This window comes from Pholis gunnellus, assembly GCF_910591455.1.
Source record: "Pholis gunnellus genome assembly, chromosome: 9".
In the NCBI taxonomy this organism is placed as follows: Eukaryota; Metazoa; Chordata; class Actinopteri; order Perciformes; family Pholidae; genus Pholis; species Pholis gunnellus.
In genome coordinates, this window is record NC_136535.1 from 14158099 (window position 1) to 14175283 (window position 17185).

A 17185-nucleotide genomic window follows, 5' to 3' on the forward strand; every position below is an offset into this window, starting at 1 on the left:
CTGGCGTTACCATTCGCTAGCTTGTTGAAGTCCAACAACTGTTTGTTGTTCACACGTCTTACGTCAGCACGTCGTTGCCCACGGGGGCATGTTCAAGAGACGCAGTGTTGTAGACCGTTGCTAAAAACAGGTTTAGACTAGGAATCGAGACTAATTAAGACTGGATTGCTTACTTTTATTGTATTTATTTCACTCCTAAACATAGTTTGATGATAGTGTTGGACAAATGCCACATAACAAAAATGTAATTTTTTTTTCAGTTTGATCTTACAAGGACTCCATGAACACAGTAAAAAGGTAAAGAATAGCAAACGCATTACTGCCAAATAAGTTTCTGTAGCATTTTATTTGATCGTCATTATTCCCAACCTTCTGCCGGGTTGTTTCGATACAGTCTTCATAAGTAAATCCTGACTTTTGCAGACTTCAAATGCTCGACAGCTATCTATTGTGAAAGATCAGATTGTTTCATAAAAACAAACACATGGGCAACCATTTAGGAGGTACAAGGAGTGTCTAATTGCCTTGCCAGGTCGACCTTTGTTCCAGATTTGAAATAAAACAATGGGAGAAAATTGTATAGCCAGTACACTAATTGTCAGTCATTTTCAGAGATAACAATTCTGCCTCTGCTTTGAAAGTCAATGAAAATGTGAGCGTGAACAAAAATAGTTTGTCATTTCTTACTGCCAACACAAAGTCTTGACATTAACATTTTGGGCCACAGTCACAATTCCAGCACAAATCTTGGGTGAAAGGGCCAAAAAGTAAACTGCAGCAATGCAAACTTTAATAGCCGTGTGCACCGTCTGGACAGCATGTTGACAGTTAAGACATGAGGCTCACAGGAGCAAGACGAGTGTAGTTATCCTTCAAGTAGTTCATGTCACTACATTCCTCAAAATCCATGAAATTCTCAGCTGCATGAGGCAATAAAGCACACTTCCTAAGCATTCAGAGAAATTTGCTGGTCAAACTCATATGGTGGACAATTTTCCCCAAAGACTTCCGCTTCCAGTGTCTTGCTCAACAAGTGTCACGAAATAAGAAAAAAAACTGTTTTAAAAAAAATATATAACACTTTTAATATATGAAATTTGTAAAAACACGTAAATTCACAATCAAAACTCTTGGGACTGAACATCTTTAGCTGAACCATCTTCCTTGGGCAGTTTGGTCTTCTTAGGGAGAAGGCTTGCTTGGATATTTGGGATGACGCCACCGTCCGAGATAGTGACCCCTGCCAGCAGTTTGTTGAGCTCTTCGTCATTTTTCACTGCCAACAAGATGTGGCGAGGAGCGATGCGGTGCTTCTTGTTGTCACGACAGGCATTTCCTGCCAGCTCCAGGATTTCTGCGCAGAGATACTCCAGGACTGCTCCGAAGTATACCGCTGCGCCATTGCCAATTCGCTCAGCATAGTGGCCTTTCTTCAGTAGCCTGTGGATACGGCCCACTGGGAAAGTGATCCCTGCTTTGGTAGACCGGGATACATGAGGTTTTGGTTTGGGTACATCTTTCTTTCCACGGCCAGACATCTTTAGTCTTAAATTGGGAGAAAATAAATGTAATACATTTTCATTTAGAGAAGAGCATCATTAAACCAGCTGTTGTGTTTAAAATTAAGGCCTATAGAATTTTAGGTCATGTTTAAACATTAGAGCAAACACTGTCTTATAATGCACAAGATAAGAAAGCATAAACTCATTCCTCTTGCAGTGGCCCACATCAAACTTTAACAACCACTCACCAATATTCTGCACTTCCTTCACATTAAGACAGCAGCTACACACTGAAACAAAGAACGCTGCTTTTATATGAGTGAGGCAGTAATTGGTTGATTGCTGACACCTGGCTCCTCTGCTACATGAGAATGGATGTTGAAAGAACCACAGACGTCTGTGCAAAGGGAATAATGCAGTCTTGGAGGCTATTAAAGGAGACAGAAATAATCAGTGTTAGATATGAGAAAAGATATAAGAATGAGGGAGTAGGTAGAACAAGATGTGGTGTGAGACAAGAAGGACAATCCACTCGGGTCAGATCAGGTGAAGTTTTGGGCCTTTTTTGCATTGATAATTTACTGTTCTGCTGGAGTAGAAAGAAAATCCTAGAAAATGTACTTATTTTTAGATGCTGCTAGGAGATTTCTGGGTGTGCGAGTTTCTGGAACAGGTGTGCAGCAGCAGTTGAGAGAAGCTTTTGGCTCTTAAACACCTGGGAAGTAGAGCATTTATATCAGAGAGGGAAGTTCTAGTTTAAATCCAGTAGTTTGTGGCAATGCAAAGGTTTGGATGCCAGCCGCCATTAACAAAGAACAGCTTACAATTGACAACGTTATAGACTGTTTGATATTTCTCGCATACATTTGTCTGAGTAACACTGCAGGTGGACACTATTGTTTCTTGATGCAAAGAGTAAGTTGTGCTTTTCTGCACAAGCACACTTTTTCCTGTGGAAAGCTCCAAATATCAAACATTTGTGTGAAACCGATCACAGTAACTGCACAGAAAGTAACCTTTTTTGCTCTGAGATTTCTACACTGAGTGGCAGCGTGATTACCTGAACGTACTGATGATAAATGTGCATATTGTTTAAATAAGTGGAGAAACACGAATTTAATAAGAAAGGGAAAGTGGAGAGAGAAGTTAAGTGTTAATGGCAGTGAATGCGATTTTGACAGTGCAACCTCCCAATCAGTCACACAATAGAACTCCAAAATTGCTGCAACCACCAGGCACAAAAAAAATGAGCAAGATTTGTATGAGTAATAGGCAGTGGAGGTATGTAACCGATAACATTTTTGAGGCCCTTTTTCTGAGTATTTTTATTTTATGCTACTTTATACTTCCCCTCTGCAACCTTTTGGAAGCAAAAATCAAATAATAAAATGTAATATTTAACATAATACAACAGGCACTCTGCTGCATATTTAGCACTTTTCCTTTTGATACTAAGTGTGTGTGTGTGTGTGTGTGTGTGTGTGTGTGTGTGTGTGTGTGTGTGTGTGTGTGTGTGTGTGTGTGTGTGTGTGTGTGTGTGTGTGTGTGTGTGTGTGTGTGTGTGTGTGTGTGTGTGTGTGTGTGTGTGTGTGTGTGTGTGTGTGTGTGTGTGTGTGTGTGTGTGTGTGTGTGTGTGTGTGTGTGTGTGTGTGTGTGTGTGTGTGTGTGTGTGTGTGTGTGTGTGTGTGTGTGTGTGGAAAGAAAACTCTTGGATAAACTGCTGTTTGATTGGTCTTAAAAACTTAGAGTTCTGAACTTTGTTTTATTAGTGTGCTAAAGTAAGCACAGCAATTACGATCTAAAATAGCTCCTTTTGTAGTAAAAAGAAACATGTAGTCATTTTCTGGTGCAAAAGTGTTTTGCATGCACAGTTCGGGACAAAGAAAAGCACGTACATTATCCACCTGTGTAGAAAAGTGTTTACTTTTGAACTTTATAGTCCTCACTATCTATGTCCTAAACGCATGCATCAGGGCATGCTGCTTATAAAACATATATTCTTTTAAACATTAAACAGACAATGTAGCACGTCATCTATTCCACCCATTTTGATGAATTTCATCTCATAATGTGCTGAAAGACATCAACAGCAGATGGCAGCACAGACCTCAGATTTAACCTGTAGCTTGTTGCAGGTTGTCTTTATTGTTTTTTTTACTTAAATGACATATTCTTAATAAAGGAGCATTTATAAAACCACATTTAATGGTGTCATGATCCTTCACTTTATGAGTAGGTGTTTGACTGTCTCTGTCTCCTTGAGTGCCTGATGTGCTTACTAATTAACTGTTTAGGGGCGTGCTGATGACTCATCTCTACTGTGTATCAAGTGTTTCATCACAATCAGAAAAAGAGATAAACAGGGATTTATTTATGTTTGAAGGTCTCAAAGGCAACTCATGATTAGTAACCCAAATGTGGTAGCATGTGTTTTTACACCAGTATTTTTGGGTGTAATTTTTTAGGTTTTATCCAATTTTTGAGAATAAACAGTAAACACTGTTTAAACTAAGCATCAATATTAATTCCTGACTTTGCAAACAATAGTTTGACAAAACAATCCTTAATCAAGGTCCACTTATTGGCTTTTTCAACCGTGTTACATAATCTACTAAGCCGCGAGCTCGGTACTGTTTATATTTCCATGATCCACAGAAAGCATATCGCCTTCTTCATGGAAACTGAGCAATCTCCACCTGCTGATGAAGACCGTGCGAAACAGTTGAAACAAAAAGCTAGTCGATAAATGACTAAACTATTTAATTGAACGGACAGAGGGGGTTGATAATAAAGGTTAGTGTGCAGATTTTTAATACAAGTGGGATATTTCCTATAAAATTTAATATTAAATTGCTAGTGGCACACATGACCGGAGCAAAGAATACCTCCCACTAAAAGTAAATAAATTCATAAAGGACCTCGTGTTTTCACACTTTCTTTTTGCTTCAAAGCAATGACTGGTGTCATTGCCAATATCCTCATTGCCAAATTTTAAGGCAACCAGCTTCGTCCTTTGTACCTTTTGCTTCTCCCCCATGTACCGACAGTGAGCTATGGAGGAGAGACACACAGACACATTTTGACTGTTCAGATTCACTTTAAAACATGGCAAAGAGCCAATTGCAGTGCAGCGGGAAGACAAATTAAGAGGGGACCTTCCCAGCAGGTTGTCCTTGGACAGATTAGATGTGATTCTGCTCAACCTCTCAACATCCTCCCGACACGAGGAGGACAGGACGGGACTCTCAAGCTGTCACAGAGCAGTTCCCATGATGCATATCTCTGGAGCCTGACTTTCAAGTATGTAAAGTATAAAGCCAGTGCACACAATGAGTTGGTTCCTAACACAATTTATTTGCACTCAGTAGAGACTAGATCAGTGCATACGTCGTAGTTTTTCATCATGTGTGTTGTCATCATTGAAGCAGGCCAGCTCTTTTTTTTTGTGCCGTTCTCCTGAGAGTCTTCGTCTGGATAAAGGCTGAATGCCGTCTGTATTTATTAGCAACAGTAGCTACTAACACTGACGTTTGCAGTCTGTTGTTGAGTAAGAAGAGGAGATGAAAAGGAGAGAAGAGGAAGTCATGAAATGATCCAGGATTAAACTCGGAGATTGAAGGCAAAACCAGACACCAAAGCCCCTAACACGATTTTGTTTGTCTGCTAACCCACTATAAGTTAAATAAGACAGTTTATCTCTCCCTGATATGCAATTTTTCACAAAATTGACTGCTGAATTTACATGTATAGGTCTCTTTCTCTGTTCTTCCACTAGACAGGTGGACAGGTAAACCGTGAAGGCATTCTCACACTCTCTTTGGCTGACACACTGGGGCCTTTTTCCTCTTTTCCCTGAGCAGTAATAAATCTGAAGATGTTGCTTTTAGGATGATTGCTGTTACTTTGACTTCTAGTTTTTCCCCTTTCTTCACTTTTATGGAGATATCAGCGGCGGACTACAGGACATTGTGCCCGATCTTAGGAAAGCCACTGATCTTCTACAATAAGCAAAGTCAAAGGTCAATGACTTCTTGCGTAAGTGCAGACACACTTGTACGATTATAGACATGCTTTCACATGGATAGAGTGGTGTTCATATTTTTTTAATTCATTTTCAAAGGGCAATAACCCTACTGAAAATACCAGAATTTCTAAAAAGTATTTATTGCAATTGTTCACCTCTTTCAACAGATACTAGCAGATTCATCATTAAACCACTTTTTCCACATTCATAAATTCCAGAGATGACAGCAGCATTAGCCTCATAATGCCTCATTGACAGCAGGAAAAAAGGTGTGAAATACGTCTGGCCCCTCGTGTAATCTGCAGTCAATAAAGACTAAATTAATGTGAGGTGTTCAGACAGTAATTGGAGAGTGAGTCATTCTGAGTGCATTTACTTTAATTATGAAACCTTATGGACACCCACAGTGCAGCCGGGTGTCTTGAGGTCCCAGGATCCTCAGGTGCTTAAAGTTTTTTCGCCTCCTGAAAAAAAATGGTTGTGATTGTTTTTCCATGACTTCTTTTGCAACAGCCTGGACTCATGCAGCCCCATTAAATAAAGGAAAACTTTGAGAGACTATGCCTCAACACTAAACTAAACTGCAGCAATGCAAACTTTAATAGCCGTGTGCACCGTCTGGGCAGCATGTTGACAGTTAAGACATGAGGCTCACAGGAGCAAGACGAGTGTAGTTATCCTTAAAGTAGTTCATGTCACTACATTCCTCAAAATCCATGAAATTCTCAGCTGCATGAGGCAATAAAGCACACTTCCTAAGCATTCAGAGAAATTTGCTGGTCAAACTCATATGGTGGACAAGTTTCCCCAAAGACTTCCGCTTCCAGTGTCTTGCTCAACAAGTGTCACGAAATAAGAGAAAAAACTGTTTTAAAAAAATATAACTCTTTTAATATATGAAATTTGTAAAAACACGTAAATTCACAATCAAAACTCTTGGGACTGAACATCTTTAGCTGAACCATCTTCCTTGGGCAGTTTGGTCTTCTTAGGGAGAAGGCTTGCTTGGATATTTGGGATGACGCCACCGTCCGAGATAGTGACCCCTGCCAGCAGTTTGTCGAACTCTTCGTCATTTTTCACTGCCAACAAGATGTGGCGAGGAGCGACGCGGTGCTTCTTGTTGTCACGACAGGCAGTTCCTGCCAGATCCAGGATTTCTGCGCAGAGAAACTCCAGGACTGCTGCGAAGTATACTGCTGCGCCGTTGCCAATTCGCTCAGCATAGTGGCCTTTCTTCAGTAGCCTGTGGATACGGCCCACTGGGAAAGTGATCCCTGCTTTGGTAGACCGGGATACATGAGGTTTTGGTTTGGGTACAGCTTTCTTTCCACGGCCAGACATCTTTAGTCTTAAATTGGGAGAAAATAAATGTAATACATTTTCATTTAGAGAAGAGCATCATTAAACCAGCTGTTGTGTTTAAAATTAAGGCCTATAGAATTGTAGGTCATGTTTAAACATTAGAGCAAACACTGTCTTATAATGCACAAGATAAGAAAGCATAAACTCATTCCTCTTGCAGTGGCCCACATCAAACTTTAACAACCACTCACCAATATTCTGCACTTCCTTCACGTTAAGACAGCAGCTACACACTGAAACAAAGAACGCTGCTTTTATATGAGTGAGGCAGTAATTGGTTGATTGCTGACACCTGGCTCCTCTGCTACATGAGAATGGATGTTGAAAGAACCACAGACGTCTGTGCAAAGGGAATAATGCAGTCTTGGAGGCTATCAAAGGAGACAGAAATAATCAGTGTTAGATATGAGAAAAGATATAAGAATGAGGGAGTAGGTAGAACAAGATGTGATGTGAGACAAGAAGGACAATCCACTCGGGTCAGATCAAAGACTAAATTAATGTGAGGTGTTCAGACAGTAATTGGAGAGTGAGTCATTCTCTGAGTGCATCTACTTTAATTATGAAACCTTATGGACACCCACAGTGCAGCCGGGTGTCTTGAGGTCCCAGGATCCTCAGGTGCTTAAAGTTTTTTCGCCTCCTGAAAAAAATGGTTGTGATTGTTTTTCCATGACTTCTTTTGCAACAGCCTGGACTCATGCAGCCCCATTAAATAAAGGAAAACTTTGAGAGACTATGCCTCAAAGTTATTTCCTGAGTGAAATCTTACACATTGCGTGTATATTTGTGTTATGTGTACATTTGAATTAATATGAATATTAATCGTATTGCTCTGAAGCAGCTTTTAAAGGAATAATTTGATATTTTGGTAAAAACTCTTGTTTGCTTTCTTGCTGAGAGGTACATGAGAGGATTGATGCCACTCTAATCTTTGTCCTTTCATTGTACGGCCAGCAGCTTAGCTTAGCTTAGCTCAGCATAAAGACTTGAAACTGAGGGAAACAGCTAGCCTGGCTCTGTTCAAAGGTGCTGGTAGGATTTTGGTATCTTTGGATAGTGCAGGAAGACACCAGACACCACCTGTTTGCTTCTTTTTGGGGGATATGTCAGTGTGTGCTACAGTGTAGGGATTGGGATAATGTCAATGCAACTGTATACAAGTGAAAACTTCAATTAAAGGCACATGTGGGCCAAAAAGCTTTTGGAGAGGCTGCTAAATTGACTAATGACCTTGCTGGTTTTGGCTACCTCAAGCCACATACTGTACACACAGTTTATACATCAGGTTAAAACATACATGTGGGCAGCTGTGTGCTTATTAGGGCGTGCTGCATCAACATGCATCATTATTGTCATTATCGTCATCATCATAATCATCACAAGATTGAGAGACATTTCTCTATTTTTATGAAAGATGGACTGGGACATTGGAGCATCCACTGTGGTTGTAGCAGGCAGGACAAGGAAGGCGCTTCTTCCTCACAAAGTGTTTTAATGGCAATCATCAAGAGGCACACGCACATCTGTACATTCTTTGCAGGATCTGGTTATCAATAATGTGCACATAAGTACAAAAATATAACGTACCTCTTTGTCATTCCAGACTAAACATTGAATGCAAACATGTGAATGTTTCAACAGCAATTTGTGATACGTGGTTTAAACGTTGTCATGTCCATGTAGAATAAAAGAAGAATTGGTGACGACATGATATTTTTTGTGGGCCACCAAGCTGTCATCTCTCTTGAGCCACGGTTATGACACTGGATTCGTCAGCCATTGCTTGGAGATGGTCATTACTGATCCACTGGCTGTTAAAATCCCAGACCTGCACTTGCACCTGCACCTTCATGGCTCTCCATATGGAAAGGGGGCACCTGGTACCTTCACTGCTGATTTGCTGGCTGATCCCGATATCTAGCTTGTATCAGGATGAGCTGATAAACCTTTCTGGTGAGCAGAGAAAGTGTACGTAGTGAAAGTCATTTAACATTCTGGCCACTGCTGAGAGATCAAAAAGAGTGTAGAGAGCATCAGTGTCCATGAGGAGCGGTTTAGTTTACGGTGCTCCAATGAAAAGTAAATGCAGACATATCTTAAAGGATAAGTTCACCTTTTTCATGTACGTCTTATATCCATATGCATTTTACAATCGTTTTTTGTTGTTTCTGTAATTGATCCTCCTGTCCTCTCTGGCCGTTAAGAGATTCCTCGCTGACCTGTTATAAGTGATAAGTCAACAGTCTTACTACTAATGTTCAGCTGAAGCTATTACAAGGCTTAAGTAACCTGCGTTAGATGATTCAGACGGGGTATATTTCAAAGTTGGTTTTCTTTGCGCCACAGTGGAGGGATAGTAAGAAAAATAAATGGTACTAAAAAGCTTTGATATATCCAACTTTGTGTAGTCTGACTTAGACTGAAGCCTCATATTAGCTTGGTCATTCTGCTGTGGTAAAGTAATAACATTAGGTTATGTCTGTTTCCAAAAGTAGTCCCTCCTGTGCTTACTATTTCTGGAAATTGTGAATTTTTTTTATCCTTTCCGGCCCTCCCTCTCTCGTACCATCCTCCTCTCCACCTTCCTCAGCTTTTGCATCATCCTACGCACCTTTTATCCTCCTCAGGTTCTAAGCCAGCTGTGATGGCTACCATATGTCCATACCACATGTCACCGGTTTCCCAATAAAAGAACATTTCCCTTTTTAAACATTATGAAAACAGAGGGTGGACCTTGGGAGATATAAAATTGGTGAAGGATTTCATCTGCCACTGAACTCCTGTGTGTGGGGATTGACCAGAAGAAGACCGGCACCGCAAATCACTGCCACGTCATTAGAAGAAGGGGGAAGAATGAAGGACAAAGAGATTTTCCATCATCCACCCAGCCACCCATCCGTCCATCCCACCTGTGCAAAACTCCCATTCCTCCTTGCTTTTAATTCCTCCATCTGTTTTTCTCTCTTTCTTTTCAGTCATAAGTTGTTTTGGCTACTGTCCACTGTATAACTCGTTTTTTAAAAAAAAATTAAATTATCTTCCTGTGCTTTCTCTCTCCTCCTTATACCCTTAGTACTTCATCATCACACACACACACAGAGGCATTTACACACTTCATTGCTTTAAATATTCATTTCCGCCTGTCTGTGATGTGTTTTGGGGAGTTTCCTGTTCCCAGCCCTGCTGCTTCCCTGAGAACCGCCATGTAGGAAGTGGCAGTCCTGGAACTTGTTCCTCCTCCCACTCCGACTTGTCACATTCCCACCCACCCTGCCGACCGAGTTGGAAAAGAGGGAAAGAGAGAGAGAGGGACCTCTGCCATGGAGGTTACTATCCATTTAATATTAGTGGTGGTTTCTGGATTATGTTACAAAAATTGTTATTCCAATAGCCTTTTCCCAGACAATATCACCTTCTTTACTACGCAGCCTGCACATCCCTGCTTGCTAATAAACTCAGCATATTACTCTATTTCACAGCTGGAGGTTTCTTAGAATTGTTCTAATTCTTTTGGCAGAAACAATTCCCAGGTTGTCACTCAATAAGCCATGGCATGTTTTCCCCAACATAAATATGTGAACTTGAATCCGTGCGTTTTATGTCAGACTGGAAGATGTCTACTTTTTTATTTTGATCTGACATAAAGAATACTTACTTTCTAAGTTCAGAGGAACTGTAAACTCTCTCTCTCTGGTGGTCTCAGTCAGAGGCCAAAGATGGGAAACAGGGCGACATCATGAATGTTCATTCGGTTTTACCGAAAAGTGACACAGTGAAATATGTCCATGTTTCTTTATGAAATATTTTGTTTTAGGAGCTTAGTTACATACTCGCTGGGCTGGAAAGTGAACTACTGTAGATGTCGAGCTAACCGCAAGCATGCTAGCTGGGAGTTTTAGTGAAAAGGGGGAAAAGCTCTTTATGAGAGTGACTCAATGGTACCACCAGATTGTCCCGCCCGTACGTTCCAGTACGCTAAATTATGAATCCTGCTGTGGCGAAGGCATGACCCGCCCTACTCTGCCTCTAATTGGCTATTACTCGTTGAGATTGGTAGGGTTAGGGTAAGAATATCAGGGTGAGCCAATCAGAGGCAGAATAGGGCCTATGCCTTCAACATAGCAGGATTCGTAATATTGCTTCCTGCTTTGCCCACAAACTTTGAATTGGGATGATGTTACAAGTGAATGTGCACAGTTGCTAACGGGACAGTACGTCCACACAGTTTATTCAAAAGACCTTTTTGTACTATCTACTCCACAAACCCTCCGTCTTATGGGAACAGTTTATACTCAAACAGAGGTCAGCACTGACTTGCGGGTGGTCTTTATAGCATTACCTGTTCTACACATCTACTATGATACACGGAGATGAAGAAGCTTTTTTTAGGATATCTTTGTCCTTTTTCATAATGGCCTGTTTGCTCATTTTTGCATGTTCCTGTTCTCGCTCATATTTTGCTTCCTTACTCCATCTGCCTTTTCCCACTCTTCCATGACTTCATCCTTTCTTCCCTCTCCCATCTGAAGCACACGATGCCTCAGGTCTGTCCCTCCCTGCCTGTCGATGTGTATAAAAATAACCTGTTGAAGGATTCAGGCCCCCATGCTGACAGCTCAAGGCTTGTGTTTGTTTGCGTGCATGCCTGCGTATGCTTGTGTATTTTAGAGGCAAGCGCAGATGCTCTCGTAGCTTAAGGCTTGGTTTTCTCATTCTGGCTATAACAGACCTGTGATTTATGTTATTGTGCTGTTGCTTTGGCAAAAACAAGGCAGGAAGTGGACTAAGGGGACAGAGGGACGGAAGGAACAGAAGAAAGTGTTGAATGCTCAATTGTAGACCCTGAGATGTTGACAGATGGTCCAAGCTTGATCTGAACGATGCACTGAACTGTGCATTATGAAAAGTAAGTGCAATGTGGTTGTTATTGTGAGAGTGAAATTGTGTAATATAGATGTAATTACGTAAACTCAGGTTTAAACATAATTGTGCATGTGCAAATGTACATTTAGTATGATATTGAATTGCTGTTTATAATCTTGTTTATATATATTTAGTATCGACAGTCATGTTAAGTTGATGATCTGATAGCAGATATCAACACTAGCTGGCGCTGTTCAGGCAGCTAGAGGTTAAAGGGTTAAGCAAGGAGAGAGGAGAGAGGAGAAAAAGAGAGGGGAGAGCGAGGAGAAGTGGTTTTGGCTTGTCTGATTCGGTGATGGGACTTAAGTTATGAGGAAAACCCAGAACGTGTTGGAATGATTTATTCCTTATCGTACACCCACGTCGCTTATAATATAACAACATTTAAGTCAGAAAAAAGATGGCATTCCAAGAATTACCTCATATCTTAATCCTTTTGGTGAATTTGACTTACAACAAATAGTCCAACAAAACAGCGTGAGGTGCTCATCAGAGCTTATACGACAGCAGTAAGATCGGACACCTCATGCAATCAACAGTAAAACAATTGCTTAAGCATTAAGACATCGTTTCAAACATCAAATCCTCTTTGATTAACGTTTAAATAACCCGACGGAGAGATTTTTATGACCTGTAATACAAACAGCAGCATTTTTTAGGTGCACACTGACCAGATAATGGTTTTCACGTCTGATTAGCTGGTTTTCTTAATATTCTTACTACACTGTATATGTAGAATGGATATACACACACTTTGTCTTGTTGTGGTTGCCATTGTCTAGGATTTAATACAATCAAACCTCTGAGCCTTCGGTTCCTGAGCTACTTCCTAAATAAATTAATTTAAATAGCGTGTGTGCGATGTTTTTTGGTGTTTCCATGCTGTGACCAAACCACAATCAGAATGTCTTCCTCACTCCCGATCATAATACTATTTCATCTTAAGGAGGAAGTTTGCAACCATTTTTTGCCAGGCATCTTCAAAACAAGAATAATATCGACACCTGCTATAGTGCTCATTGTTATTACAACAGACTTTGTTGATGTCCCGTAAGCGTGCAGATGGAAATGCTCCATAGCCTCTTGCTGGCCTCACTTTTCTTCCTTCCTACTAGCGCTTGTCAAATTTCTGCCAAATGCTACATAGCATCCCCACACACTCAAACACTCCCTCTCTCTCTCTCTCTCTCTCTCTCACTCACACACACACACACACACACACACACACACACACACACACACACACACACACACACGCACACACGCACCTGATCTTGACTCAGACCAAGTTTTGGGAATCTGCAGAACCATGTGGTCTGTTTTGTTCGAGGGTTCCAGCTTCCAGTAAACCACTGATCTCGGCTAGACATCTGGTTGATGGTGAACTTGCCTGGATTTTAAATTAAAGGAAAGTTTGTGTTTTAGTACAGCCGGAGAAAAGTAAAGAGGGGAAATAATACATCAACTAAAGAAATGAGAGGAGCCATGAAGAATATTGTGTTTCTACAAAAACATTATTTTTAGAGCAGCCAGCCACAAACGACAGTTGTACCTGACAACTGATTATTCGCTGAGCTCCGCCCTATTTGGTCATGGTTGCTATGCCTGTCAGGCTTCCTGTTCTAGCACAGCACATTCCCATTTTACGATAATGATGGCAGATTAGTGGTTCTCAAAATGGGGTCTGTGGCACTCTGCCAAATAATTATATAATAATATAAAATTGTGCTGTATCATTAAAAAGTGTATATCTACAGATGCAGACCATTTGAGCCAATAAAACAAGCATAATGTGTCCGTTACTCCCACCCAAGTAAGCTTTGGGCCAATAGAAACTCTCATATGATTGTGACAGAAAGCAATATGTTCATTATTTTCAAGTTTAAATGATTTATTAGGACCATGCCATTGTTGCTACTGTTCATTTGAAAGCTTTAAGAACAATGCAATTTGAGTAAAATGACCACCCGTTTAAGAATATATAAGTAGAATTAACATGATTCAAATTGATATGTGTTTCTGTTTATCACCATAAAACTGAAGTATTTAGGTTGAAAAGTCTTATAATACAAATAGTTCCAATGGCATAAGAGAACAAAGGGTAGAAATCTTATGCTTAATAAGTGTTACGATTATGAGGCATTTCTTTACGTTTACATTTAGCTTTTGGGCATGACAGCAAAGTTCAATTGAGACATCATCCAGTTAATTTAAGAATATACTTTATTCAGTACACATTTGTGTTTTTGATTGGCATTCCTGTGGTCCCTCAAGAGTTTCAGCTCATCTCTTGACTTGCAGACAGAATAATTGAGCCCACCAGAGGAGATTAGAGAGTATATATCAGTCTTTCCATCGCTTTGTCTCATACTGTTCCCACCCTTCCTCCCTTTGGAGTTACAGCTCAATGCTGCTGGAAACAAATGCATAGCTAAAGGGGAAAGGAACAGAGGAAACCCTTTTCCTCTAAACCAGGCCAGTGCTTTCTTCCCCTAATGGATGCACAGCAGTGATATGAACAGAATTAGGTGGCATGTCGTCCCTTACCTTAACTTGCAGAGATGGATGGTCTGGAAGAGGGTGTTTATAACACACATTATCATGTCTTAAATTACAAAACTCTGGGAAGGTGGGAGTGTTGATGCTGTGCTTGCGTGTGTCCATGTCTGTGTGTGCACTAAGCGTGCGCTTGTGTTTGAGGTGAGGGCCAAGAAAGAACATACACCGGTGCCCGTCACCATTATGTTACGCTGCTGAGCGAATTATTTACCACCTCTTAACTCCTAATGGCGCCACTGGGTGCTACAAATCTAATGTCACGAGCAAATGTCGCCAGATTTCAGAAAGAGAGAGTCAAAATGTGTTCAAAATGGTCTGATATTCTGCCAGGCGAATAGTTATCTTCTTTGTCAGGTCTCATAATGAGGTTAATTTGTTATCGTACAGTTTCGGAAATTCAGAAATGTAAGTGATTATTTTTGTCTAAAGTTGTTTGAACAAATGCCCAATGGCTGTTTTCTGGTCAGAGTTACTCTTTTTTTAGACGACAGTAGATTTCTCTTGCACAGTGGCATAAACAAATCCGGCAACATTTGCTAATAAGAATAAAAAAGATAAAACAACACCATCCCTAGCGTTATAACTAAAAGTCCAATGACAGATCAAACAGAACAGACAAACCACAAAAGGGGGATGAGGGTGGAGGAAGTAGAGGTGGAGAGCAGGGGAGGGGATGTGGAGGAAAGAAAATGTGAGATCAGGCCCAAATCTGTGGGGAAGCGTAGCTCGGGCCGGACGAGTTCACAGATGTTTTAAAGTGCTAATCTAATCTTTATGCCAGGCCTTCTCCCTCCTCTCTCTTTCTTTCCCCTCTCCCCGTCTCAGTTTTTTTCGGAGAGAGTTTGGAAAGGCTGCAGGCTGTGTTAATGCATCTCAGGAGCATCATGTACCGCTGCTGCTCGGTGATAGGCCCCAGTTATTCATGCGCCTGTTATCAGCCCTGTTTTCAAACTTAGATACATGTGCAATTTCAATGAAGGAGTCTGGATCTGAGAAAAAGCATAATGAAAATAGCCTTGTACAAAGCTACCTATGAGACAAGATGAACAAGAAAGGGGGGGGGGTGATCTTTTCAGCCAAAACTGTGTTGCACCTGTATTATATGGCTTTGATACAGGATGAAGGGGGATTACATTGACCTCCCATGTTTGTGAAATTAATACATTTAAGGCCCCATTTTCAGTTTTAAGTCATTTTCTTCTCCTGTCACTCTCTTCGATGATTTTCCCTCTTGCCTTTTTATGCCTTCCTTCCTCTAGTTGACCGATAGGAGGGAGACTCTGTGTCAGACAGTGGCTAAATTGAAATACACTGACAGCTCCCTTAGATTCAGCCGACGTGCTTGCAGAGGAGTTAATCTCACTTCGCAGAATTTAACAGCAAACTCAAATCATGTGGCTGAAGCCTGACAAGCTAGACAAGAATCAAAGAATTCACACAACCTGGAAATATAGCCAGAAACAGGTACATCTGGAAGAAATAAAGCACCTTTTAGTGCACAAGTTATTGACTTATATAGGTTAACATATCATGTCCACATTGTGTGATTTTCACTTCATGTATTTCCCGTTTCCTTTTATGTTTTTATACTTCTCTAGGTGATTTAGGAGGATCGGTGGATGTGGTTACTCACCATTGAGCCTGGTGTTTGTTTCCTCTGTTATCCCAGGACAGGGCATTCCTACTATGACTCCTGGTTACTGACCACGTAGCACTTTGAATGTGCAAGTCATAAAGTACACCACGATGAGTCCAAACTGGCAACCGCCACTGAACCTCACTCACATCTTCTTTTGCTCTCTCTCCTTCGTCCCTATACCCTCCTCTCTCTCCTTTTTCCTCTGTGTGCTGCTAAACATCTGGAGAAGAGCGATATCCTCGAAGTAAACAGACCAACAGCTGTCCACCAGCTCCTGTCTTTTTCCCTCGCCATCTCTCTCTTCTTTCATCACTTGATTCCTCCTTATATTTTTCACTCCTTTGCTTAAAGCTGGGAATACGGCGACATTGTTAAGAATACAATCAGATGGTTTTTAAACAAATGCACCGGGGCAGGGTAATGATTCTCATGGTCTCATATGGGTTGCAAGTATAGTTTGTTTTGATCAGTAAAACATGCCAGAGTGAGTGAGAGGAAATTTTCTCATTGCAAGTTTGGTGTGAGTGGTGCCAGGTTAGCCAAATCGATGTAGTACAAATAAGGCTTATGACATTCTAAGCATCATCACAGTTAACTGCCCGACTTCTTGGTGCCTGCTTTTTGTGTTTTGCTTTGCAATGAAAGATTCTAACTAGGATTTCAGGTGTGCTCACTTTCAGTTTTCTCCTTGGATGAAGGATTTTAATACTAAGCTAGATCATAGGCCTGTAACATGTTTACAACTTGATGATCATCTGACTTCTTATGTTTCTTACCCTGTTGGACATTGTTCTCGTGATGTTGTTGTCCAGATCTCAGTAATTCGTTTGGTGAGTACGCTTTTCTCACAACTGAGAATGAAAACGAGACCCAAGCTGTAATGAATCCAAACTTTTTTTGTTGGCTGTTCCAGGGGAGAAATAAGAGCTACATGTTTTGGGGGACTCTTCAGAGTCCAAATCTCTGCCTCCATCCTCAGCACAGGGCCAATTAAAACTGAATTTATGAACATTCCCTCCCTCTTCTCAACTCCAGTTGTTCCTGAACGCATGCCTCGAGTGTCAAGAGCAAATCAGAGGTGGTGAGAGAAAGGAGGAATAGCAGAAAGGAGGGAAGGAGTGAATGCAATTCCCATTCAAGCAGGGAGAGCATCCGCATTGTGAGACACCT

At 40.9% G+C, this 17185-nt stretch overlaps 2 protein-coding genes across 2 annotated transcripts; both read right to left on the bottom strand.

Moving 5' to 3' along the window:
- Positions 1-1121: 1121 nt before the first annotated feature.
- LOC306701266 (histone H2A, orphon-like) lies at positions 1122-1538 on the bottom strand (the record flags this gene model as incomplete). Its single annotated transcript, XM_079166523.1, has 1 exon — positions 1122-1538. The coding sequence occupies one exon, from the start codon at positions 1536-1538 to the stop codon at positions 1122-1124; it is 417 nt and encodes a 138-aa protein (XP_079022649.1).
- A 4915-nt stretch (positions 1539-6453) lies between these two features.
- Positions 6454-6870, bottom strand: LOC306700673 (histone H2A, orphon-like; the record flags this gene model as incomplete). Its single annotated transcript, XM_079165753.1, has 1 exon — positions 6454-6870. One exon carries the CDS (start codon positions 6868-6870, stop codon positions 6454-6456), a length of 417 nt encoding a protein of 138 aa, XP_079021879.1.
- Between the last annotated feature and the right edge of the window lie 10315 nt (positions 6871-17185).